The following is a 27,170-nucleotide window of genomic DNA, read 5'->3' on the forward strand; positions in this document are numbered from 1 at the left end:
AAAGGTCATCTGCAGACAGTGAAGCTCACAGAAGTGGAAACTTCTGGTTTTCTACTCAGAAATGGCTTGGAGTTTTACCTTTGCCGCCTTGTTCAGTTAGCAGATTACAGGTCATGTACCAGACAGCAGTTTATGCAAAGCACTTGAGAAGATGCAGTGCTATCCGTACTGTGGGCCCTTCAGTTTTGGTGGACAGCTGCACCTGAAGGATGGCAGCCTCAGCCATGCTTTCTTTAGGAGGCAGTTTTCCTTTTCAGATACCCATTGCAGAAACATATGCTCTAGTAATTAAGGTTGTAGCAGTTTCACTGTTTGCATTGAATTCCCCTTGTTTTCTTGTTGTCTCTTTATTTTGGGATAAATTCACACTGCATTTTTGAGTGCATTCAGTTGAATATATTGATCTGACTAATGGTACTGTTTGTTTGTGGAGAAGATGGGAGTACAAGCAGCAATGAAGGATTGCATGCCCTACCCATAAATTTTGTGACCATGCATTTAATCATGCAAATGAAGAATAAATGTGTCAACAGCAGGTTGTATATAACATTATTCATTTGTCCACCTTTGCATTCCCTTCAGTCCTGGGGTCTAGTTGTAGGTATAAGCTGGAGGTTATAGTGGGTTTGTACACAAATAATGTTTCTTGGTTAATTGATTCATGATGTTAGTGTTGTCACAGGGAGAATAATTGATGCAGACATTAAAGCTACATTCCTTGAAAATGTTTTAAAAATTATATCTAAGTGAAAATGCCAGTAGCTGAAATACTCTCAGTTAGGGAATCTTCTTCGATAAATGTCCTTTGGGAGATGAAACTTGTTCCTCATCCAACAAATCAGGTGTGGATTTCTTTGTACCATAAGGTATTTTTTCCAAGCATTGTTTTTTCATATCTATCACAAAATCATTGAACCTGCACCCTGTAATGTGAATTGAAGTGAATCTGGGAACAGGGTGCTTCTGGGACTAGTGTTCAGATATGTTCAGATTGTGTCAGACTTACTTCCAAAATTTTTCTGCAAACTTATGTTCCCAAAATATTATTTATCTAAAAAATCAAAGCTGAATTACCTGCAAAACTACCTTTTCTATATATTTGCAGTATACATAATGACTCTTTCAGAGAAAAGCAGTTCCACTTTCTATACCTGTACCTATTTTCCCCCAAACACACGGAAGAATTGGAAGGGAATGTGTACAAACCCAGCTCCAGGTCTGACTTGGATCTCCAGAAAGTATTTTGACCAATAGAAGTTCAAAGTAAAATCCTTGTGAACATAGATTTGGTATTAAATGTTCAACAGCCGTTTGAATATCCTCATGTTGTAGAGAGGGAATACATTTTTAGCCATGTGGTGTCTTGTTTTCACATGGTGTGAAAATTAGTTTAGCTCAGTGGAACACTTGTCTTTAATGCCAGCCAAGAAACCAACCAACTTGAATTTTACAATGACATTTTTAGTCCTAAGTAGTGTATATGTGAAATGCTATAGTGGCTCTGTGGCTCAGGAAATCTTGAGTGCTGAATTTGGTGACTGTCTCTTGAGGTCTGAAGGTGTGGAGAAAGATGATAGCTGAGCCTTCATCTTGTCTTGAAGTACTGTGCTTGCCACTCAAAAAAAAAATATTTCTCGGATTACAGTAAAGTAAAAATAATTTAAATTTATAATCCAAATGATTTGGCAAATACTGGTCTGTAACTTTGCAGAAGATAAATCTTTGTGTGCAAAGGGATGTCTGTGCCTCTTAAACACTGGCCAGTTAGAGCTCAATGATGTACGGGTCTGGGGAACTCAAGGATGTGTTTTTCATCTGTGTTTGGGAATAATTAAGGTATAATGTTTGGGAATAATAATTGGGAATAATGAGCCCATCTTTCCATCTCTGTGTGGAGCATGAACCAGCTCCCCCTCCATCTGCTAGGGAGAGGAGCAAGCTCAGTCTGCTCCCAACTGCTCCTCAGCATGACCCAATATATGGCCTTCCCTGTCCAGCCACCAGACCTGTGTGGCAGTTTTTTGTTTCCCAGTGTTTGCTTTCACTATGAGACCTGAAAGTTGACCTGTCATAATATTCTTCCATCCAAGTGGCTTTACTTTCTGGCAGGTCTCTCAGTAAACAAATTTTTACTGGGACTGGAAATTATTTCAAGTGAGAACTAGAAACTCTACATCCAGATATGACAGAAAAAATGAGTTAATGTCTTCTTTTTCTTTTTTTTTAATAGCAAACATGCTGTCATTTATGCACAGTCAGTGTTCACATAGCTGAGTGGTCACTTAGAGGTGTTTTATTTTTGAGGCTATAGTATTAACTGAGTTCAATATAACTGGTTTGGTCTTCTTAACACTCGACCTTTCCCAGATGAAACCTTTATTAACACTTCAATTTGGAGTCCTGGCAGTCCAGACAGTGACCTTTATTCCTCTGCTGTCTGACAGGCTTTATCACTCTGACAGAACCTAATTAAAATAGCAAAAAAAATAATCAGTGAGTGATGTCAGTGAGAGGCAAGAACCAGAGTAAGAGCTTTTACTGGCCAGAGTACATCTGTAACTAGCAGCTCTTCCCTTCCCTTCTCTTCACTGATGGAGGGAATATTATTTTGCCAGCCGTTATTCATTCTCAATGAGCAGGGATAATCTTTCTTAATCCCTTAGAGAGGTTTCTTTGCAAGATGTTCATTTTGAACTTTAAATCACATTTATGTAGAGCCAGATTCTGTCATGCTCTTTCCTGCCAAATAGTAGCTTCCTCTCTTAAAAATCCAATAGTGAGTAAGGACAAGAATGAAGAGAAGTAAACTTAATGATGGATCTTTAGCTAATGAATCCAATTTTATGAATTTTCACCTGCACTTACTTGTCTTCACGAACAATGACTTAAAATTTTTATTTCATTCTCAAACCCTTTCACTTAACCTGAGAAGATCTGTGGTCTTTTTTTTTTTTTTTTAATGGAGGAGAAAAGCTTTGCAGTTTTGTTTGTGCTCTTTTTCACAGGTTCAGCTCTTACCAGTGAAACCAGGAGTTTATGGCCATCCCCATGCCATTAACATGAAAAACTCAGTGGCCTCTTTCAGCTGCTCTCTCAGTGATCCTGATTCTCACCAGAAATTTATATAATCAGTTAAATAAAACTGCCATTCTTGCCTGTCATCTTCTAATAATCCTCAGCAAAGTCAATGCTATTCCAGACAGACAAATTTAGAGTCTTGAAGGTCAGAATAGTTCTTCCATTAGCTTATACCAGACCATTTCACAAGAAGGAAATTCTCTGTGCTTTGCTTCTCTGTTTACCTGTTAAGGCCTCTTTTCTTAACAGAGTGAAGAAGCTCCAGTGCGTTACCTTTTTCTCATTTTTTGAAGTTCTTGGTGACTATCTATCCTTCATTTCAATCCTTTTTACTTTTATTTTATCTGTTTGTGCAATTAAGATTTGCTGGTTCTCATCCGTTTTGCTGTTTACATCTTGAGAGGTAGGGTTGTTAACTGGCAGAGTTTTCAGATCTGGCTTGTTATTTTCAAATAGAGTAAGGCTGACCTTGAATCATATTCTTTACTTGGCATGTTACAGTATTTCTGTTCTCATAAACCCTATCAGAGAGATTGTAAATTTTAGTATTTCCCTGCAAGTTCCTGAGAAGCAGTGGTAATATCAGCTACCCCAGTTCTTCACTCTCAGGGACCCTTTGTGCTGAATCTACATCACAAAAGCAGTTAAACAACCATAAAGGGCACACAAGGAAGTAAGGATCTTTTAACACTTCAGTTCTTTAGAGAATCATTCTGACAATAAAAAGTATTGTTTAATCAATTCTGCAGTAAAAAACATGGATGGTTCTTATAGATGTGACTTAAAAAAGAGATGCAATTATCAGCTTCAGCCGTTTGAATCTATGCAGTTACTGAAACTGAGGGTATCTAAAAACATATTCCTGGTATCTCTCAATGGCTTAGTTCATAAAGTAGAGACACTTACATGTGAAAAGATTAGATTATTTTAACTCTATATTTCATTCAGTTTGTCACACAAGATGTATTCCTTAGTTATGGTGTTTGATTTGCATGAGCTTTATCTTTCCTATTGTTGCTGTCTTCTCTTCTCTTCTCTTCTCTTCTCTTCTCTTCTCTTCTCTTCTCTTCTCTTCTCTTCTCTTCTCTTCTCTTCTCTTCTCTTCTCTTCTCTTCTCTTCTCTTCTCTGTTGGCAGCAATTGTGTTCTGAAGTATTAACAATTACAAATCCTGGTGTCACATACTTGATAATATGGTTGCATATATGTAAGCTTATCTATGTAAGTAGATATGTAACATCTTTAATTTGATGTTGTTGTAGTTTTTCAATGTATTTTATGATTTTACCTGAGAGGTGCTGGATTGCATACAACTGAGACACTGGTGGTACACTGGTGAGGATTCTTCCCCAGTACAATAACTCTTTTTCACTTTGAAGAAGCCTGTTCATTGAAGGAGAGTTATGTGTTCAGATAGCTGGGTTGTTGGATTTGACTAATTACATCCTATACAAGCATGTCTTGAGAAGAACCTGACTTTGTATCCATTATGAGCTCAGAAATTTCTGAGGTAATCCTAAGCTTTGGGAAAAAACTAAAAGCAAGAGTAACTGAGTAGTTTTAACTTGGTGTTTTCTATTTCAATGCATTTTGAACAAGAAACCCTTCTCCATTTTAATAATCTAACCTTTTCATATGTTATTGATTGCAGTTGATGAAGGAGTTTCCCCTGCTCAGCATGTTCAACATCCACGAAAACCTGCTAGAGGCTTTGCTGGAACTGCAAGCATATGCAGATGTCCAGGCAGTCTTAGCAAAGTATGATGGTAAGTTCAAAACTGTATCTGTATTTTCTCTAGGTGATACACACAGAAGAAATATATTTAAGTCAAACTCGTAATATTTAGGAAACACTGTAATTAAATTGATAGCTGTAAGCTTCATACATGCCCTTTCACAATCCTTTATCCAAGATTAAATACTGTGCATTTTTTCTGCCAGCCCATGCTGGAATCATTGTACAGGGTGATGGCACTCACTAGCAGCTCCCCTGTGCTTTCTTTGTTTTCTTTTGATGTTTAAAGAAATGACTGTTTAGGTTCTGCTGAATTTTTATTGCATGCTATTCAAACCTTTTCTGAAGAAAATATTATCCCCCATGGACTTACCTGTGATTGTTGACTTAGTAGCATGGAAGAGAACAGTGATTTAACTTCATAGCAGCCTACTGAGTAGCAGACTTCATTTCTTATAGGGAAACTTTGGGAAGCTCAGAAGACTAGGTGAACATTTTGTATAATTTTGTTTTGTTTTTCGGTAAACATTGTTTTTATGCAGCACTGCAACTCTTTTCATGTTCAAATCACAGCTGCTGGAGCTCTAGATCTTTAAACTTGAAGGCTATTTAAGAAAAACATAAATAAGCAGCTGGTTACAAGTAACATTAGTGATAATCACTTCTAGCAGTCCAGTCTGGAATGTTTTCAACTCTTTTTGGAGTCAAATCATTCTAAGCAGAGATCAAAATGTCACCCAGGCCCTTGAATACTGCCATTCAGTAGCAGTAATGACTCTGGAAGAGATCTTGGTTGTACTTAGTCTGATTGAAGACATTGGCAGTTAAAGTGGTAACATCAGAGTCTTTCTAGTAGCTCCTTGTATTTCAGTAATTCCTGTGACCCTGGGAGAGATGTCTATGTTCTTTATTTTGCCATGTTAAAAAGCAAAAAAGTAGAAATACTGTTTTTTATTCCCCAGGCATCACAGTATGTTGGCACCTTCTAGTCTTCAATGTAGTTATGAGGTAATAGTCCTGGGAAATAGCAGAACTGTGACAGAGCAGGGTATTTAGCCTGTGTTCTCAAATCTCAAGACTAAACTCCAGTGCCAGCTCTACTTTGGCATACTGAAAGCACTGATCCATGATTTTAAACAATACCATGGTAGCACTTTATGTCATGGAAGTTGATAAAAATTGAAAGTGTGTTTCATTTTCTCAAAAGCATGTGATAGAGTCAGAACAAATGAGACTTTTAAAAATAAAGCTCTTACTTTGGCTGTTTGAGCATAGGCAGTTTCAGCTCACACTTTGGTATGGTGTGTGTGTGCACTGGGTTTGCAAAAGGACTCAGCAAACACAGGCTTAACCAGCATAACCCTCACAGTTCATGAGTCTCAGAAGGCCTGTCTCAGGGAGTCTCAGCTCATTTTAGAACTCATCAGCTTCATGTGTTGTAAGATTTATTGGAATATAAAACACTGAACTCATTTATACTTTCCTATCTGCAGTTTCTGTTGGTCCCACTCCACTACTTTTTTTTGACTAAGACCAAACCTGATTTATTGTATTTTGATAACATATGAACAAATTATTTCCTCAAGCAGTCTGCTCCCACCCTGGGCTAAAATGTTGGACCACATCATGTGAAACCTCAGCCTCTGTAAGCAGATGCACTGCTTTACCAAAAGCCATGTGTTAAATTGTGTTTATATTATGTACCTGGCAACAGAGCTGATGTCCATACTCATTATTCATGGAAAAAGGGTCTCATTAGTGGAACAGCATGCCCTGTTGCTGAGCTACATCATTATGGTTTCAGAGTTCAGTGTCTGTCAATAGAGTGAGGATGACCTAAATACTGTTGAAGTCTGAAAATATTTTTGGCTCTAATTTAACACATATCCATGTTATTTGCAGCAGAAATAGTTATGGCTGGGGGAGTTGGTCTGCTTGTAGTGATGCTTGGAGCAACTGATTTATTAATTTCCCTGGGCAGCCAGTTGCTTTGATAGATATTAAGTGATAAGCTGGGCACTGTGTGAAAACTCAGACTTTTCTGTCAATTTAAAGTCAGGTTTAGACAGAATGGATGCCTCTGTGTTTAATCTTAGTGATGCAATGGTTCCTCTCTAAACCTGTCCTTGCTTTCATTTTTTAAAGTATAGTATTTTCCAGTGAGACTAAAACCCTTCTGGTTTGCAGGATGAACATTTTGCACAGATTCTTTTCTCACATACCTCTTTACAGAGGAGAAAGGCCACATCACCATGCCAGAGTCCCAAATGCAGAGTTCACTTGAGACAATATTTTAGAGCAAAGGACACATAGAAAGAAAATGTGGTTTAAATACAAAAGATCTCATTCTGCTCTATGTTTTGACACTTTTCTATTTGGTAACAGCTTGCTCAAGCAGAATCCTGCTTTAAATTAGTGTTATGTCAAAATGCAGGCCTTTGAAGAAACACTTTTGTCTTGGTTTGAAAAGACAGGTGTCTGCTAAGGAAGGCAGGAGCTTCCCTTGAAATGGAAAATGTAACCCCCTTCCCTCCAAATTATTATAATTTTGAAATTAAGGGGCTCTCAGGCAAAGATATGGGAATAGTAATACCAGTTCTTTAATAGGAAAATTAAAAATACAAATGTAATAGTACAAAAAAACACGGACAGAGTCAGAATATGACCTGACACCCTGTGTAGCAGTCTGATGAAATGGTGGCTGCAGTCCTCCTGGAGTGGCGGTTGTGGTTCTGTTGTAGCAGTGAGCCTGTACCAAACCTCTGAAGGTCTGCTAGGGGTGTGGATGGGCCTGGTCTTCCTCTGGAAATCCAGTGGGAAAAGGCTGTCTCTGGTGTTCCAAATTTCAGATTATATCCAGGTAGGAATGCTTGGCTCCCCCCCTGGGTGGAGCCCAAATCTCCCAGTGGGATGATGTCATTTTATCTGTCATGCAGTGACACTCGGTGGCTCATTAACAGCAGATATTTCCCAGAGAGAGGATTGGTTGTGGAAGAGATAAAGAAAACTGCCCCATTAAGAGAAGATAGCTGCCCCATCTCTAACAGAGGGCAATAAAATACACACCTCCAGCTACATCTTGCAACCCAAGACAACTTTAGAAACAAAGACTTCTTTATCTTGGAATACCTATAACTTAGTGAAATCCTAACAGTTAACACAGAGAAGCGACTTTTCTAAAATGTAGCCAATTCATGGCTACTCTCTTTTCTCTGCCCCGCTCTGTCCAATTTCTTATTGTCCTTACAGATTATGCATGTAAATTCTATTTATATTGAAGGCAGTCTTTGTGTAGAGAGTTGCAGATTGATGAAGCAATTGCATGCAGCCATCAGTTGCGTTAGCTCTGGTCTCCAGGGGTTTTATAGATAGTTTCATTACTTGCCATGTTTATATTTGACGTTTTGGAGGTATTCTACCTGGTGGAGCTAACTGGGTAGGTGTTCTAAGTGCAATGAAGAGTTTTCTTCAGAAAGTGGCAGTATGGAAGAAGCCATTCCCTCATACACAGTGTTTTATACCCCTTTTGTTTCTTTGAAAGAGGTATCTTAAGAGAAAATTCCTTTTAGTTATGCTTATACCAAAATCTAATCTACCTTCTCAAAGAGACACAAATCAAGACCTCAAGTTTGTGTAACAGTAATATTGAGAGAATAGTTTGTCTTTGTTCCTATCACATCTTTTCCAGCTTATGCTTGCAAGAACTGATTTCTTTCCTCCGTATCAAAATCACTTGTCACTTCAGCTAGGTTTCAGAACAGTTTGTGTCTGTTCATACCATCTGGTTTCTTTTTTTTGCCAAATGATTCTGTGGCATTTTTTGTTTTGCCTATTTGTGCAAAAGCACAAGAAGTCTAAAGTAATTATACTAGTCTTGCTCTCTTTAACTTTCTTAAGCAGAAATTATTCCTTACTCTCTACAGGCATTTAGGATTGAACTTGGTCAAGTTAAAGTGGCTGATACTTGCTTGGTCGCTGATATGCTTCTCAGCAAGAGTGGCATATGAAATATTTAAAATCACCAATTTTAAATCTTTCCATATCTGAATAGTGTAAATTTTAGTTGTGGTTATGGCAAAATAAAGGCTACTTGTGGTTTTCCCTCTGTAATATAGGGGCTGTGTTTGATTGGGGTGTTTCCCACTACTGAGAAAGAATGCCAAAAGTACAGAGAATCAGAACTAATTTTCATGAGCACCATACATATAGTTGTGCTCCCTCCAGCATGTTTTCTTCTACATTTTGTAGGAAAATGTGATCAGTATTCTAATGGGACATCAGATCTTTCTGATAGTGGTTTCCCCTGATATTCACCTCATACTTTTCTTTAATGATTTCCATCACATTACTCTTGTTTTTAACCATTTGTATCAGCTTAATTCACTTTCTTTCTTATTGTTTGTGTCTTTATACATGACTGCATCTCTCTTCTGTCATCACTGATTCCAGCCTGCACATATTTATTTGCTAGAGTGCTTTCAATCTATAAGCAATTCTTCCTATCACCTGTGCAAAATTGGGAATAATTTGTGATTAGTGACTTATATTTTTGCATTTATTAAAGACTAAAACAATTGCAACATGCTTGTATCTTCATGTTTAGAGCCTTCTGGTGACCTGGTAGGGAATGTTGCATTATTCCATATCCAGATGAATAATTTTTTTGTTTTAGTTTCTATTGATAAGAACACTAGATCCCATGACCTTTTTAGATGATATATGGCATGTTCTGCATATCCACAGCATCTTTCTATCAGTTCAGTCTCATAAGCAGCTGCTTAAGAAGCAAATGAATTGTAAGAATTCACTTTCCCAGCCCTCCTCATACATGACTGGGGCTTATTAAAAGAAAATTCTTTTAAATTAAGTCTAGATTTTTGCATTCTATTTAACAATATGAGCAATAAGAAAGAAGGAGAGTCTTTTCTAGATTGACACATCAGTTTCTATTAAGCAAAAATGTCCTGATGGATTTGACAACAGAATAGCAGTCACATCTTTCAGCACATTGTGTGAGCTCCCCAAGTAATCACAGGAGGGTGGGAAACAGTGTATGTGAAGATATTTTGCCAGATGGCTCAGAGAGCTGGACACAGTCATTTATTAAAACTTCGCTTTGGTTCTGACAGAGTACATATCTCCTAGGGCTAGTTTGGACACAATTCCCTTGCTGAATTCAAGTTGTTACCAGACATAATTGTTTATGCTTCTCTCTAAAATATGAGGGTGAAGTTTTGGAGATTAGGCCAAAATTATTTTAAAGTATTGTAGTCATAGACCAGCATATAGCAGGACTAAATACTTTTGGTCTAATATGTTGCAAACAAAAAGAAAAACACTTTTGAAAGCAAGCAGGCATGGACCTGTTAGCGCTGTCTCTGTTGGACTAAATGATGTCCAGAGCTCAATTCCAGCTCCAACCACTCTGTGATTCTGTGATAAATATGAACATTTGTATCTATTTCTTCCATTGCTCGGGGTCTGTAAGTATTATCCTCAAACAAGTGCTGCTTGCTCTCTAGCAGCATAGTACTGGAAGAGGCCTCCTGGGTGAATCAGGGCCCCTGCTGTTGCATTCCCTGCATGATACCGCCCCTTCCATGAGCTCAGCAAGCTCCATCCTAGAATTAATTGGGGTTTTTTGCCCTGTTGTTTTACCTGGAAATCTCCCTCAAATGTTCATTTCACAGAAACTTTCTTTTAATCTTGAGGCCTAAATTCAATTCTGAACTCTGTTCTTGTGCAAATGCTGTCCTTTACCTGAGCAACCCTTCTTCTCTCCTGGTGTTCCATGGGGGTCTGCATAGGAAACAGTTGGATCTTCTCTCAGTCTTCATTTAATTTTGTTTGATACAAAGACAGTCCAACCCTTCTGTTTGCTTTTGTTGTTCTTGACCATGGGTGATCAGATTTGAACACAACGTTCTTTGAGAAATCCCATTTCTTCTGCAAAAAGGACTCACATGGTGTATCCGAGCCTTAGCTCATCTCACCACATTTCTCTTCCTTGCAGATGCCAGCTGTTCATTTTGAATCATCTTGCAATCTATGTGCACAGATGTTTCCAGCTCAGGAGCACTTACTGTCTACTAGAAGACAGTGTTTTGTGATACTGTTTTACTATATTTAAAAGGCATTTCTGTTTACTGGAAATAACTTTTAACTCCTGATGTTAAGGAAAACTTGATATAAAGAGGATTATTGGATGTGTTCAGAAATATTTTCTTTTCCTGTCACTGAAGATGTGCTCATGCCTGTGTCTGTAGCTGTCTTCTATTAGTGGAGTAATTAATATATCTGTCATCCAAACTGCTCTGCATGCTGCTGATTTTAATTACTTTAGTCACTACAATTACATACTCCAGTGAAATTATAGTTGCAATATATTATAGGGAACCCACCAGCAGGATCTGTACGCCTCATACTTAAAGTGCGAGTGCATAAAAAGATAACAGGATTTAACAGGTAGCCTTTTCAAAGTGCCACAGTCATTCTGGCAATGTTTTCTGTCTCACAGAATAACATTGTGCCTGGTTGCTTGGTTATTAATAAGTGAAGGATGATGACTGCTGAGATAGGACTTGCTTTTTCTGTGTAATTCCCTTCTGGAGCCCTGTCTTGCAAGGCACATGAGTTCAGTGAATAACAAGTGTCTGTTAATCCTGAAGTAGCCAAGTTATCATGGCAATTTCATCTTTCTAATCAAGTTTAATGACAAACCAAGGGACAGATAGTTTCTTAGAGCAACAGTCAGATTAGCTGCTCCTCACTTCTACAGTGGGCCTGCCTCAGTGCCTTGTGTTTGCTGTGCTGTGTTTTCTGTGTGCTGTAGGCAGTTATCAGTGTGTACAGAAGAGTTTGCAGAATCCAACCTTTAGTGGGTTTGGTTTGTTGTGGTTTGGTTTTTTTTTTCATGTACCCGTTATCTTTAAATTTCTGATGCTGGAATATTTCAGTCTCAATATGTGACTGCTGGGTGGATTGCAGAATCACAGAATAAGCTGAGTTGGAGGGGACCCACAAGGGTCACTGAGTTCAGCTCTTAGCCCTGCACAGGACATCTCCAAGGATCACAACATGAGATTAAAAATGTGGAAGTCAATTCTCTGTAAAGTGAGAACAAACACATCACTCAAGTCTGTTAAGCAGCATTTCTCTCTACCTTTGAATGCATTGTGCCAATTTGCTGGTAGAAAACATATATAAATTAACTAATGGGTTAAGTAGGGTTTATGGTCCTGTGTGTCTCTGGAACAGGATAAAATTGCTAGAGTGTCTGGTGGATGTGTGTTTTGGTACAATATTTTCTTAAGAGATAAAACACCTTATTTTACTGTAGATCTTTAACTTCAATCAATCTACTGGTTGATTGTTTGCAAGTCATATCCATTATTACTTGAATAGCTGTCTTAACGTGTACAGCTACTACATGCTCATATTAGACAGATGCTTCTCAGTGAAAACATGAAGAGTGAAGTAGATAGCCCTCAGTTATTACTTAGATATTTTGTGAACTATGGAAAAATCCAGGTATTCCAAATTATCTATATATTTATCTATGGAGTAATGACTTGTTTCATTATGTCTCCATCATGTCACTCTTTGAATTAGTTCTCTAATGATACCAGTTGCTGTTTAAGTAGCACTTCCAGAGGTCATTAACACACATTTTAAAGCCTGTGTATCAGGTGGAAGTTTAAAAATCCATGTGACATGGCAGCATAAGTCCAAAGATAAGAAAGTATTCTGAGTTCATGTACTAATTTTGTGTATGTCATGCTTACTCTAAAGTATCAATCAATCACTTTTCTTCTGCACACTTTTAAGTGTTCAAATATTTAATATTTTCCTTTCTTTTCAACAGATATAAGTTTACCAAAATCAGCAACAATATGCTACACAGCTGCATTGCTCAAAGCCAGAGCTGTCTCTGACAAGTAAGTGCTTAAGAACCACATTCCAGAAAAATTCCTGATTTAATGCAAGATTTTTCTTAGCTGAGCCCACACCCTAACAATCTGCTGATTTAGCAGGAAAATTAAGACCTGCAGTAATTTACTTTATATATAAAAATTAATTAATAATATAAAAATTCTGATAAAATTACTTTATGTGTAAAAATTTTGTAGTGATCAAACATTGCACTTGAGATGCTAAGGAAGAAGAAAAGAAGAGAAATTGTGTAAATTCAGTTTTTGTTTCCGTTTTATAAATACTGTCTGGGTGAGCTTTGGCTTCCTAGATAGTATGGTGAAGATGCAACTGAAAAGGGTTGTGTGGCTGAACCTCTTCAACTTTGTGTAAACTTGATGCAAAAAGGTAAAAACCAATTGTGAATGCACTGGTAACAATGTCATTTTACAAGTGCTGTCAGCAGAGTGCTCATCTAATTAAATAGCAGCAGGTGGATTTAGCATTATTATGTCAGGGATTCTGAGAGGTAGATGATGTTCATGTTTTTAGAGACACAAATATCTGTTCATTCCTTTTATGTTTTTCCCTTGGGTCTCAACCTTCCAAGGTGCTGAGCACATCCGTTTGATGCCTGTGGAGTTGGGAGCACTGGCCCACTCTGAAAGGGTGCTCAGCTCCTCGTGAGATGGAGCTCAAACCCCCCCTTGTGCTCTCAGATGCCTGCACACAAATCTCAGGCAGAGTTGTGTCTGTGCACCTGAGGGTCGGATGCCCCCCTAAAGTTGAAAAGCAAGTGGAGTGGAAAGCCATTTTCTTGACTGACATCCTGACAGTTTTTGCTTTTAAAGTGTATGTACACATCAAGTTCTAAGTAATTTTCTTTCATTCTTTTTATCCTGTAGATCGCCAGTACCTACTGCAACATCTTTCCTCCCTACACAGCGACTCCAGCTTGGGAGGGCAGGGCTAAGGTTGTCACAGCTTTCCCTGTGGTGTCTGCCTGCCAAGTACAGCTCTGGAGTTAGCCGTGGGGTGTGAGGTGAGAAAGAGATTGCATGGTCTGGTTTTTTATTCACTGGGGCAGATGATTTGCCCACAGTTTGGGCATGCTACCCTCAATGGTGCTGCAGCCAGTAGACCACCTGCTACTGCTGCTGCATCGTGCTTCCATCTCAACCTGACCCAGGGGCATTGGGTTGGGAACCTTCCTAAAACTTCCCCAAACCTGTTTTTAATATAAACCCTCCAACAATAATTTGGCATTGGTTTTTTGGGGGTTTTTTGGTCTTGTTATTTTTTCTTTTCTTTTCTTTTTTTTTTCTCCTGCAATTTCAGCTTTGAGTATGCCCCTAGCAAGGTACCTAGAGCAAACTTAGGTTAGTGACAGAGAAGGGACTGTTTGAACTGACTTTCTGCCATGATTAGATACAAACATGCTTTCCGCTTCTGCTGGGATTTTTATTGGCCTTGATGTAATAGATCACTCAGAGTTTCCACTTGCTATGGAAGTTTGGAGAGCATAGGAAAATTACTCAGTTTGGTTACATGGGCCCATGTTCTAGATTCCTTTTCTGACTTACTCTTACTAGCATTTCTGACCTAATGTGTTTGTTTCTTTGCTTTTGTAGATTTTCTCCAGAGGCTGCTTCAAGACGAGGGCTGAGCACTGCAGAGATGAATGCAGTAGAAGCTATTCACAGAGCAGTAGAATTTAATCCACATGTGCCAAAAGTGAGTATTGAGAAAACATTGTTGTAGCTCTGACCCTGCTGAGGATATAACTCCTGATTTTTGTGTTAGAGTAATGAGTGATGTTGTGGAAAAGAGAGCAAACAATGGAAAGGGGAAAAAGCTGATAGTATGGACAGTTTTTTGGTTTGCAATCTCATAATCAGGACTGTGCAACTTGAAATTTCAACTGATGTGGATTTCACCAAATGCTGACCTGGAGGCAGATGATGTGTAAAGATAGATTATTATTCACAAAATAGTCATTAAAGATCTTCTAGTTCAAAGTAGCATATTTTATTTGTTTTGATGATTATACGTAAGAAAATGTTTTTGGCATGCTGTACAAAAGAGCCTGTCTTTGGAGTTCGTGGTGTATTTCATATAAGTTGCATTAGTAATCCCTTATGCAGCAACCTGTCATTAAGTTCTGAGGATGCAAAGCTCAGAGGGGAAGAATTGCTGAGAACTGCAAAGTAAAAAAAAACAGATTTGTGTTCTAATTCCCATACCTGCTCTCTGGGGTTTGTATCTCAGCAGTGAGAATGTTGCCAAGAGGCTGCTGAAGGCTAAAGGCAGATTTTTTTGCCAGTTGGACCTTTTTGGCCTCTGAACTTCACCCTACAAACCTGTGGGCTAGCATTGCCCTTGGAAAGTGAGCAGTGGAAAACTGGGATATTTTAATGTAGGGAGCCTTATCATTAGGTAGGAGCCTTATCATTAGGTACAGTTGAGCACCAAGTCTGGTCAAGACAAACCCAGACCCTCTTCATATGTACACATGGGTTGCAGAAAGTTAATTCTCATACACTGCAAGAATTAAATGTTTTCTCTGTGACCTTTGTCTGTAATGCTAACCACTAAATAGCTGTCTGAAAATTAGGCTGTTGTCTTAATGAAACCATCTAGATTCCCTCTACAGGCAGTGGAAAGAATGAACTGCCTTAGACATCTTTAGACAGACTTTTCCTCCTCAGTGTTTCTACAGTGAATATGAAAGGAGCAACTCTTTTCCAGTAAAAGCCTGATTTTTAGACAACAAAGTTTACATGAGAATGAGTCCTTTTGTAATATTAGCTGATCTTCTACTTTTGTGCCATACCACAAAAGGAATATCTTTAATGAAGCTTGATTCCAAGGCCTTCTCTGTTTACTTTCTTCCATCCCAATGGTTCTTGCAACAACACAACCATTGGTGTTTCTCTTCTGCCCAGTTTCCAGTTTAACCCTCTAGTGCAGTCCTGCTCTGGGTGAACCTTTCTAAATGTTTTACTGAGGCCCAGTTGGAGATCTTGCCAAGTTAAAATACCAGTTTAGCCTGTCATGAGCAATCCTTGTGAGCTTGTTCCATTTTTCTCACATATCCATAACCATGCTATTGATAAATGTTTCCATCACACTCTCTTTTAAGTTCATGTTGTTAATTGATTCCCTCTATTTTTCAAAGTCTGACACTCTGAAATTAAAAACCTTTGTGAAACATAAATTACCAGGATGACAAGGTAGAATGATAGGAGCCAGACTCCAGAGGTTCTTTTAGTTTGGATTTTAACATTAAAACAGAATAGCCTGATCCAGATTAATATACAGCTGATTTCACACTCATTCCTGCTACTATTACCTAAAGGATATTAAAGTGTGAAAGTTCATTTTTGGTTATAATTTTATGCAGTGTGTGGATATTACACCTCAGCTTCCAACTTCAAGTTGTAATTGAAGTCATATCCCATTTGTTTTTCATGAAATGGGAATAAGTTTTAGCAAGCAGCATCACAAGAAGTCTAACAGGGCCACAAAACAAATGTGTGTTCAGTGCTTCTCTAGAATCTAAATATTAGTGAGTCTTTTGTTCAGAGTGAGGAAGACATAAACCACAAAATGTGACAAATTATTTAACATACTACACAAAAACTTAGGAGTTAAACAGAGAGGGTTGTCTTGCCACTGAAGCTGTTATTCCAGAGGGGTTTTTATGTACATATTATATCATGAGGAGTGTATAATTTGTGGAGTGGTTGGGGGAAAAGGTATGTGTATACACAGACCCACAATTTCATCGATATTATTTATATGTGTTTGGGGCTTCCCTACTTGTATGTAACAGGACTATAAAAAGCTAATGCTGATAAGCTACCACAGCTGTCTCTTGGACATCTATCAGTTGTGGAACACCCTTCCTGCACTGACTTGCAGAGCTCTCTCCCTTCATTCAAACTCCTCCTGAAAAGCACTCCCTTCCTTTCTGTGATGTATGGGACTAGAGGTATTCATTAAAGAGAAAACAGATGATGGTCCATATATCTGATTGTTATAAGTGAGCCAAAAGTATGTCCTGCACACAGTTGTATGGGTTTGTATGTAAGCCAGGAGCTGAGTTGATTTGAAGAGAGTCTCTGCTGGAGTATGCTGCATTTCAATCAGGCAACTTAAATATTGATATTACTTTAAGAAATGCCAATTTCGTCTATAAACAACCTCTTAAAAGGATGTAACAAACCATTGATTTAAACACTTTTGAAGATTGATCTGTTCTCTGTTGCATCCCTTCTCAATTTTTTTCTTACTTATTTGGATTTTCTTAGTAAGAACTGTGTCTGTCCGTATGCTTGTGTGGTTTCTAGTAAGTTGTAGTTGCTAATAGAAACAAATAATGCAAACAAATTCATAGACCAGATGGGAAATTAATCTGTTCCACACACCCCATGATATTACAGAGAAACTATTTGAGATATGTTTGAGAGAGTTTTTAACTCTTCAGTGAGACACTGATCTGTTGTTTTATTTCCAGCAGAAAGGCCAAACCTCTTAATTACAACCAATTCAATGAGAATGTGAAAGGTGACCTGAAAGTGGTTTCACTAGGCATGTAGAAACCAGTATTTTGGAACTTTCTTAAGCCTGTGCTGTTCATCCCACTGGGAAGATGAGAGTTCCTGTTCAAGCAGTGTTAAATTCTCCTATTCTGGCCTGGAAGGATGCTGTCACAGGTGCAGCAGTGCCTGTTGCCTGTTTGCAACCTGAGCTGTAATTTCAGTCAGATTGTACAATTGAGGAAAAGGAGAAACCTGCCTGAGTTAGGTTGATTTATTTTATAAAAGGTCATTGGAGTAATATGGAATGCTGAAAGCACTCTCAGCAGGAGAGCATTAGGAGCCAGAGAGCTGTCAATATTGTGAAATAGATAATGTATGCTCAATTGATTTAAGCAAGAGAAGTATAAATTTCACCCTGTTGCTCTTCATGTGTACAAAGTCCATTGTCATTCTCCAAATGCTCATTAAAACACATTCCTGTACGTGCACAGAATGGCTGTAGCTGAGATGTATCTATCACAAAATGTCACCTAACTGGCCCAGAAGCCCTCTGTAGAACTACATGAAAACTACTGTTACACTGTAACTCCTAAATATAGATCTTTGACAAAAAAAAAAAAAAGGTTGGATTAGAGGGAGAGAAGAGAGGGATCTGAAAAAGCAAAAAAAAAAGACAATCCAAAAAATAATCCAAGCCGGAACAATGCAGTGGCAAAGGGCTAATTGAGCTATCTCATGATGGCAGAAATCATTGTGCAATTCCAGTATTTGCTTCCAGCATCATTGAGGCTGGGTCATAGAATCAGCAAATCAAAGAAAATGCCAGGGTTGGAAGGGGCACACAAGGATCATCAAGGCCACTTCCTGGCCCTGCACAGCACCATCCCCAAGAGTCACACCGTGTGCCCAAGAGCTTTGTCCAAAAGCTTATTCTGTCAGGCTGGTGCTGTGACCTCTTCCCTGAGGAGCCTGTTCCAGAGCCCAGCAAGTCCTGTCACTGGCCACAAGAGTGAAGAGATCATTCTGGCAGAAATTCTCTAGGCTGTTGGTTTCTGAGCTGGTTCATTTTTTAAAGGAACCTGATTAGCCCAGATGGTGATGGCATTTTATTTCTTGTTCTAGTTAAACTTCTTCATTTGTTCCTGAAAAAAAAATGCAGTGGGAGATATGTTGGTCTTACCATCTAGATTTCCTCCACGAATGCCTAGCTCTCAGCTAGGTTTCTTATTTAGCCTGTTGTTTGATTCTCCCTCTGAAGTGGAATCATGCTTGGGTTCAGAGTTCTGTCAGGATGAGAGAGGGCTCCCCTCTTCCCTTGTTTTTCAAAGGTATTGAATTTTTATTACTTAAATTATGAAGATTGTGGTTCAATCTGGTGGATACTAGGGTATCGGGAGCTAGAGTTACCAGGGAGTCTGTCAAGAGATGTAGGTTACTAGTATGAATTTTAGTGGTATGACTGGATTTTGTGTCCCTGTTAGTCCTGTGACAGCAAGGGTTGTGTTCTGGAATAAGGGCTTTGGAAATGTAGAGATATGAAGTCTGTGGTGGCTCAAGAGAAGACTGCACTTGTCTAGCCTTTGATGAAGTGCAACAGCAGCCTCTTGGAAGCTACAGACAGATGTCTTTGGCTGATTTTTTCCAAGAGCCGGAGATGTTTGTTGCATGCAGTAGTCCATCAAGACTGTAGTTCACACATTATATGACCAGCATGAGGACTGCAGCTCATTGGATGGTTTTTAAGGTTTTTGGTTTTATTTTTTTTTATTATTTAGTTAATTTGACTGGAATTTGTCTCCTTGTCCAGTACAGAACGTTTCAGGGGGACTGTGTTGGTTTCACAGACAACCTGCTGGAAACCCAGGATGTTGCTGGGGCTCAGTCCTGCCTCTGAAAGATCCAGGACCAGCAGCCTGCAGTTGCCAAAAAAAGGGGGCTGCCCTTGGTGTCCCTAGGTAGACCCTTAGCCCTGCCAGCAAATGAACAAATGCTCTTGAAATTCTCCTTGAAAATACAACAGTGCACCAATGGATATGATATTCATGGATATCAAGACCATTCTAATTTTCATGGACAATCATATCTCTCCTTCCACAATAATCAAGCCCTGCTTACAGCTAGGCAGCTTTTTGGTACCCTTTACTAATGTTCAGAGGACTTGAGTAGATGGAGGCCTTCAAGTGCTGTCTCCCAAAACCATTTCTTTGAATTTCTTTGCTTGATAAATTTGATCTTTTTTTGTTTTGGAAAGTGCCTGATGAGAATTGTACAAAGTGTTCCAGACAGGGTCTCTCTGGGGCTGTGTACAGTCAGTGTTCCTGCTGGAAATGCCTCCAGAATAAATTAATTGACAGTTTGTATGCCCAAAAGGTGTGGCTGACATTTATGTGTCAGATAGAAACATTTGTGAGTCACAAAAGAGTCTTGAGCCACCTATCAGCTTTGCATGAGGGTCTTATTGAATGTCACCAAACCAGGTTATGGACTTTTGTTTGGGAAGGTAGCTGTGCAGTAACGAGGGAGGAGGGGTTCACATTTTTGATGTGTGGCACTTCTAAAAATAATTTCTTTCTGAAACTGAGAAAAATGCAGGCTGAAAAGTCAAGTTAACTGAATGAGGACTAAGCTTGATTGCAAGTGTGAAGATATGTCCTTACATCTGATATTTCTACTTGATTTCTTTTTAATTGCTGATAAAAAGTAATACATAAGAATCAAAACACGTTTGATTTTAGTGCTCCTAGAAATACAACATTCCTTCCTGGATTTTCTTTCCCTACTAATAGTGATGTTATTGGGTTTATGGTTTTTCTTTTTGTTGAAACATTTGAATATTGAGAACTTATTTTCTCATTTAATTTTGCAGAAAATATGGAAATAAGAGTTAATGTTCTGAATTAATAAAACAGGTAGAAACCTGCAGCTCTTGCAGCTGTATTCCATTCTGCTCAACAGGTATAATGTGTGTTTTTAAAAGGGTGAGGCATTCATTAGGGCAGTGAATGTTTGGTGTATTCGTGTCAGCCTGGCAGCTCCCTCCCTCTTGTCAGATCTTTGTTCTGTTCTCTCTGTCACCCTTAATCCCCTGGACTGCCTACTAAATGGCAACTTCCTCCATTAATCCACCTGCTCTGCAGCTCCCTCAGATTTTTCCGAAAGGCTTAAGGCAAAATCCAGTATCATATTCAACTACTCCCACTGCTGATTCAGTTTCTCCACTTTTAATAGTTACCCACATCAGAAACATGTGATTTCTCTTTGAGGTATTTATTTATTCCCCAGGATTGACAGTTCTCCGTTTTGATCATGAGCTCTCCAAATCTTTACCTGCATGACAGCTCCATCAGACAAAGGGGTGACACTCTCTAGGACATCCTCCATGAAATCGTGCAGTTGGTTCTCATTTCCCTCTGCCCTTTTCTTTTCCTTTCCACTAGGATGACTTAAAATCCTCATTCCTTTCTTTTGCTTTCTTTTCTGCACCAGCACATCCTGCTCACAAAAGCCAGCATTTATCAGGGGTTGGGCAAGGCTGACACCACCCATGGTCCTTTTTCCTCCAGTGCCAGGCTGCTCCTCATGGGTGCCTGCAGTAGGAAGTTGTCACTCCCTGGGTCCTGCAGTCCTGCCCCTTCCAGACCAGGCTGCAGCACAGGGTGAAATGGAGGGGCTGCACACTCCCTCCTTCATTGCCAGTGAGCAGCCTTACCTTGCCTTTCCCAGCCTTGTGCTAGGGCTGACTCACCTGCTGCCTGTTGTTGATTTGAACAGTCTGGCAGGGAGAAGGTTTGATCTTGGGCCTCCTGGAAGGGAGTGACAGTTTCCCTGTGCTGTGGAAGAGCAGTCAGAACACAGCTGGGAAATGTTTCACTCCTCTGGAGAACTGACCCACAGGAGCTGATTCAGCAGCTTCTTTTCTGTCTGTTACTACTTTTCTGTCTGTTACATGTTAAGGATGTCAGCAAGGGTGTCCTTTACAGGAAAGGATTCATCTTTACCCTGTGCTGTTTCTTGCCCCTCCAGTAGCTGGAACGCAGTAACACCAGTGGTGTCCGCTGAGCTGTGTTAGTTGTCTGTCTGGTTACCTGTTAGTCTAGTTCATGGATTGAGGAGAGAGAAAAATCACCTGCTTGAATAATGTCTGAGGCCTCTGCCTTCTCCTGTGTCATGAACCCTCTGTGTGTTTCATCTGGTTCTGTTTCTGGTGGGGGGAGCCAGTTATGGGAAAATTTTCTGTGGAAATTGCCTGTGGGTTTGGTCAGTGGTCCTTTTCATTTTAATGACACATTCAACAACTGTTACAAGTAGCAAGCTCAAAGGTCCTATACTTTTTCCCCACCTCACCCCCAGAAATCAGGCACTTGTTACATTTTGTAACATTTTTACCTTGTAACTCGTTCTTAGCTACTTAGGTGGCTGCCAAGCTCGCAGGTTCATAGACCTCACAACCAGTTAACGGCGATGCAGTAAATGCAGCAACCTGTGTGCAAACTAAGAGTGCCATGTGTTTCCTTATAGAAAGACTTTGTGCATCAAAACGCTTACAGTCTTCTTCATTTTATTATAAACACTTTTAATTAAAAAGCTCTTGTAATTAAATTCCATTTTCTGCTTTGAGACCTTTTTTTCATCTCCTTCAATAAGAGAGATGTTTAATTTTTAATTTCTGTGTAGTCCCAATACCACTGCTGTAGAGCAGAACCATCTGACAGCGTATCTTAGTCTTTGGGAATAATTCAATAGTTGTCTTCAAGTGCAGTTGGTGATGTTACACATTTGATGAATCTTGTGAGAAAAAGTACTTCAGGGAAATAGACCTTTCAGTGTGCGTTATAGAATTGCAGTCAGCTTTCTGTGCTTTTTTTTGGTATTACCTCTGCAATAATTGTGCTCTACTTTTTCATTTCAGTATCTACTAGAAATGAAAAGCCTAATTCTGCCCCCTGAACATATTCTGAAGAGAGGGGACAGTGAAGCAATAGCATATGCTTTCTTTCATCTTCAACACTGGAAAAGAGTAGAGGGGGCATTGAACCTCTTACACTGTACATGGGAAGGCAGTAAGTAATCTTCTTTCTTACAAAGGAACTAATAAAATATTTTTATTGAATTTCATGAAAAAGTAATAGTTTTTGTCAAGTATAATATGTGAGAATTTTGGACACTTGTTACATCCTCACCAGCATTGAACTATTTGAAATTTGAACTGAAAACATGAACTTCATTTAATGAGTAAAAGGGGTTTAAAGTCTTGTGTTTGCTGTTTAATACTGAACAAAATTTCCTAACTTCTTTGAGACATATTTTCCTGCTCATGGATAAGGAGATAATAATTTAACTTATTTCACTCCAGAGGTTTGTTTGTCATTATTGGAATGAATAGTTTCAAACTGAGAGTATATTCAGATTGGACATAAACAAAAAATAGCTTGCAATAAGAGTGGTGAGGCACTGGAACAGGTTGCCCAGAGAAGCTGTGAATGTGCCATTCCTCTAAGTGTTCAAGACTGGGTTGGATGGGGCTTCAGGCAACTTGGTCTAGTGAAAGGTGTCCCTGTTCATGGCAGTGGAGCTGGAACTAGATTATCTTTAAAGGTCTCTTCCAACCCACACCATTTTGTGATTCTATGAATGCTTTGATATTTGGGAATTGTGACTGTGCCTTATAGAAAGGTATATATATTAATGTGAAATATAAAGCAATGCTGTATTTTTATGACTTTTTTTAAACTGGTAAACTGGAGTGAATTCAGTGAAGGATTGCTGGGATGCATAGGGGACTGGATTATGTGATATAGGACAAAATGCTGAGGAAGCTGGTTTTGTTCAACTTGGAGAAGTCTTATGGCAGGTGAAGAGATGATCCAGTTGCTGTCTTCCACCAACCAGCAGAGAGATGATATGGATGAGTGAGTCACAGGCTTCACAGAACAGGCCAGCGTAAAGACAGGAAGCAATATGCACAAGTTCAAACCAGATAAATTTAATCCAGACCTTAGAATCATATTCTCAGAGTGAGAGAGGTCTGTGAGATCTCTTGCCCCAGACATACTCAGAACCCAGCTTGACATAGTTCTGAGCAATCCAGTGTAACTTGGAAATGACCCTGCTTTGAGTGGGAGGTTGGAGTATATGACTTCCAAAGGTCATATACTAACCTTCTAATATATCTTATCCTGTCTTTGAGATGTGTTTTTATCAGGTTTCTGAAAATTTAAAAGTACAAATTATAATCGTTGGCCTTTTTTTTTATTTAGTGTATTCTAGTTCCCCATTTCTGCTCTGCTTTATTCTGTTCTTTTTCATCCTCTGTATGTTATTACACCAACTTGTTTGTATGGGTGTGTTTCACCATTTTTTGTCCTCATTGAGCTTTGATAGAAAAGATTTTTGTTACCATGATAATTCCTATAGAAATGCACTTAATACCTCCAATGTGAAAGTGACTTACTATCTCAGTTACAGTATGAAATGACCTTAACTTGCTTAATCTGCACTGTAGGCTCCCTGAGGGTGCACTGGTTTTTATTTTCAGGTGTATAGAACACCAGTATGCCTGGGGTCTATAACACCAGTGCTGCCTGGGGTCTGCTTTGCTGCATTGTTCTCTGTTAGATCTGCTCTTCTCCCATTATTTCTCCCAGTCTGTTATTTTCTCTGTTACAGGTTCATTCCCAATGGCTTTTTTTAAAGTGATTTGCTTTTAAGCAGTGTTCCTTCTCTTCTGGATTGTTGCAGAAGTCCTTTAGCTCAGGGTTCATTATTCCATCAGTAAAAGCAGTGTTTTGCAGGGAATCCTGAGCAGATCTTCTTTTGCTCTGTCAGGCTGGGGAGCCCCTAAAGGGCTTTGTACCAGCACCAGTTTTGGCACAGGAGTGTGGCTGCCCTGCAGTCCTCCTGCCACTCAGGAAACAAGTCATCTGTGCCTGAAGGCAACATAGGGAATTCTCATCTAGCTACACTCCCCTTCTTATTATCTTCACATTCAGCAATCTGAACATGTAATTCATTAGCTAATAGCTGTATAATAGCCTGTAAATATGTAAATTAATATCATTGCATAATTTCTGCAGAAAAATCCATTATTCATTTTGTGCACGAGTCCTCAAAATTTTTGTTCAAATTTTGTTCACACATGTGAAGACAACCCGGGGTTTTAATGGTTTCACAGTGTCTAGTCCAATAATGTTTGGTTCATATCTTGGCATCTTTGCATAACTAAGTGAAAACCAGTGGAGACATGGCAGAGAAGTTAAATGTAATTATACTGGCTTTAACCAACAGTCTACATATAATCCATGGTCAGTTGTCCTTGCTTTCTTTCTGTGTGTTTGTAGGTATTTTATTCGTAGTACAACTACAAAAGCCAAAGTGCCACCATTGTGTTTGGGCCAGGTTCTATGTACAGGAGGTCTGTAGTTTCAAGTGTAACCAAGTTTCTAAAGTGTCTGGGGTGATGGTTTGTCACTATTGGTTTCTAAATTTGTGTCAAAATTCCTACTGTTTGCATGAGGAAAAGAAACCTAGGGGTTCCCATATGCTCCAGTAGCTCTTGCAGCTGCTGTGCATGGTGAGTGGCAAACTTGCTCTGTGCTACCTGAGTCAATTAATGTAAAATAAGGTCAGATAATACCATAGGAGTGAGGCAGAGAAGTACCTACACAGACACAAACTGATCCAGATGAACCAGAGCACTTCCCTCCATGGCTGATAGCATTGCTAATTAAAGCTGCTTTGTTGTAAATATCCCATATTGGTCTCATGTCAAGCACGAGTGCATAAATTGAGTAACATCTCTTCAGACATTTTTCACTTGTTTTGTAAAAGCAACATATCAACCTCACGTTTTATTTTTACTAAAATCTTGATACTACTGTGGCTTAGGGTAAAGCAGAAGAGACTTGATTGTCTGTTTCAATGTTAAGCCAAATTGGAAGGAAAAACTTGTGTCAGGGATTTTGAAGAAATGAGCATTGAACACGTTCCACATATGTTTTTTTACAGACACTCAAGTTTGTTGTGTGTTAAGATCATACACTGCTTGGATATTGTATTTGTACTTTGTGGGTTGCTATGGAGAGGGGTGGTTAATGCAGGAAGAGCATTACAGCCCAGGTTGGTTTACAATCTTTTAGGATCTCTGCCTTCTTTACTATTGCTTTAAATGCAGCAATCAAGAAAAAATATGATAATATAGTTTCAGAAAAAAACACAGCTAAAATAATTTCAAATGCAGTGTGCACAGCTGAAAATATTGGGGGACTGTGTATTTAAACAAATCCTTAAGTTGCCTTGTGAGCCAGAGATAATGGAGTGTTACTGTGTGGCAGTGGGCTGTACCTAACAGCTTCAGTGTACAGTGCTGCTAGGACATCTGTGGGGGAAATACTGCTTCAGTGACTGATGTTCATAGGAGTAGTGAGAATAACATGTTGATGATATTTTAACAGTGAAAATAATATACAGGATAATGGAAAAGGATGCCTTGATGCAAAGCTATATTTCAGTCAAGTATTCTGATGTTTCCATAAACCACACTCAGATGGCCTATGACATCAGCACTGTCAAGATTTAGTAATCCATTTCCCTCCCTCTCTGTTATTATTTTCAATTTTAAAAATTCATAAGATTAAGTATTATTTAATCCATGACCTGAAGATTTATATTGGAAACCTGACTTGATCTGCTGCATTTAGAAAGAATGCATGAGAGGAAACTGGATTTAATAATTTACTATTAATCTTCGATTGCCAAATAGAAAATGAAAACATGACCATGTTGGAAAACTGGTCCTCAGAGCTCATGTCATCAGTGTTACCTGGCTTGCTGGAGTGTGATGGAAAAAGAGTAGTGTATTTTTTCCATGAAAAACCTATTATTCTTGGTGCACAGGGACTGTGAGTATTGGTCTGCATTTACAGGCTTGGCTGTTCATTTTTGTAGGCTATACCTGTTATATCAGATACACCTCTTTCCCCTGAAATTTAAAAATACTGCAGCCTAAAAGCCTAAGACAAAATGTGTAAATTTGGCTATGGAATTGGGAGCATAATGGGCTTTGATTATGCAAACATTTTTGTATATCCTTGTAATGTGGTCTCACCTGACATTCATGAACATTGTCTCAAGAATAAAAATAAACATAGGAGTTTTTGTGTTTAAAAGCTCAGTGTGGATTTCTATTTTGGCATTTCATTAATCAATTTATATGCTGTTTGCAACTATTAAGTGTTTTGTCTATGTTTGTTTTTCAGAATTACAAGTATTCTTAAGTATGACTGCCACACTCACAGCAACTTATGCACTGTGTTTTCTTTTCAGCTTTCAGAATGATCCCCTATCCACTGGAAAAAGGACATCTTTTCTACCCTTACCCTATTTGTACAGAAACTGCAGATAGAGAACTACTACCATGTATGTTCAACGTTTTTCTTCTTATGATTGACACCTAAGAATTGTTTACCTGAGTCTTGCAGTACCGGTCTCCTTTGAAGCCTTTTAAATTGAGCACGCTGGATTAGAATAACCAGATTGACAGTGAGCCTCTGGAGCTCCTGTGATGGTTCAAGAGGCACGTCCTCAGCATGGTTCATAACAATTAGCTGTATTTATTATTTTTGATAGCTTACAGACAGGGAGAGAGATTACCAAAGAGATCCAGATCACTTAGATCTTGCTGTTCTCTCTTGCCAAGACACTGATGGGTTAACATCCCCTCAAACCAAAAGCACAATGTCACAGCCTTGTTAATCCTTGGTAGACACATGAGCTACTTGAATTCCGAGGCAGGATCCAACTTGCTTGAGGACAGCTGGATCATTCCTGCAGCCAGTACTCATGACAGACTGTGCTTACATTTTCCAAAAATCAGTTTAAATAGCAGGAAAGGGTTTTCTTCATGTT

The 27,170-nt window shown here is 38.9% G+C and overlaps 1 protein-coding gene across 2 annotated transcripts in view; it reads left to right on the top strand.

Moving 5' to 3' along the window:
* The window catches only part of ST7 (suppression of tumorigenicity 7), a 136,610-nt gene that overhangs the window by 104,416 nt on the left and 5,024 nt on the right, over window positions 1-27,170 (top strand). For both annotated transcript variants that reach the window (XM_064702689.1, XM_064702688.1), the window contains exons 9-13: window positions 4,729-4,843; window positions 12,677-12,749; window positions 14,355-14,457; window positions 22,177-22,327; window positions 26,589-26,681. In XM_064702689.1, coding sequence (XP_064558759.1) covers window positions 4,729-4,843; window positions 12,677-12,749; window positions 14,355-14,457; window positions 22,177-22,327; window positions 26,589-26,681 — 535 coding nt within the window. The remainder of the gene's footprint in view (window positions 1-4,728; window positions 4,844-12,676; window positions 12,750-14,354; window positions 14,458-22,176; window positions 22,328-26,588; window positions 26,682-27,170) is intronic.

This window comes from Zonotrichia leucophrys, chromosome 1A (assembly GCF_028769735.1).
Source record: "Zonotrichia leucophrys gambelii isolate GWCS_2022_RI chromosome 1A, RI_Zleu_2.0, whole genome shotgun sequence".
NCBI lineage: Eukaryota > Metazoa > Chordata > Aves > Passeriformes > Passerellidae > Zonotrichia > Zonotrichia leucophrys.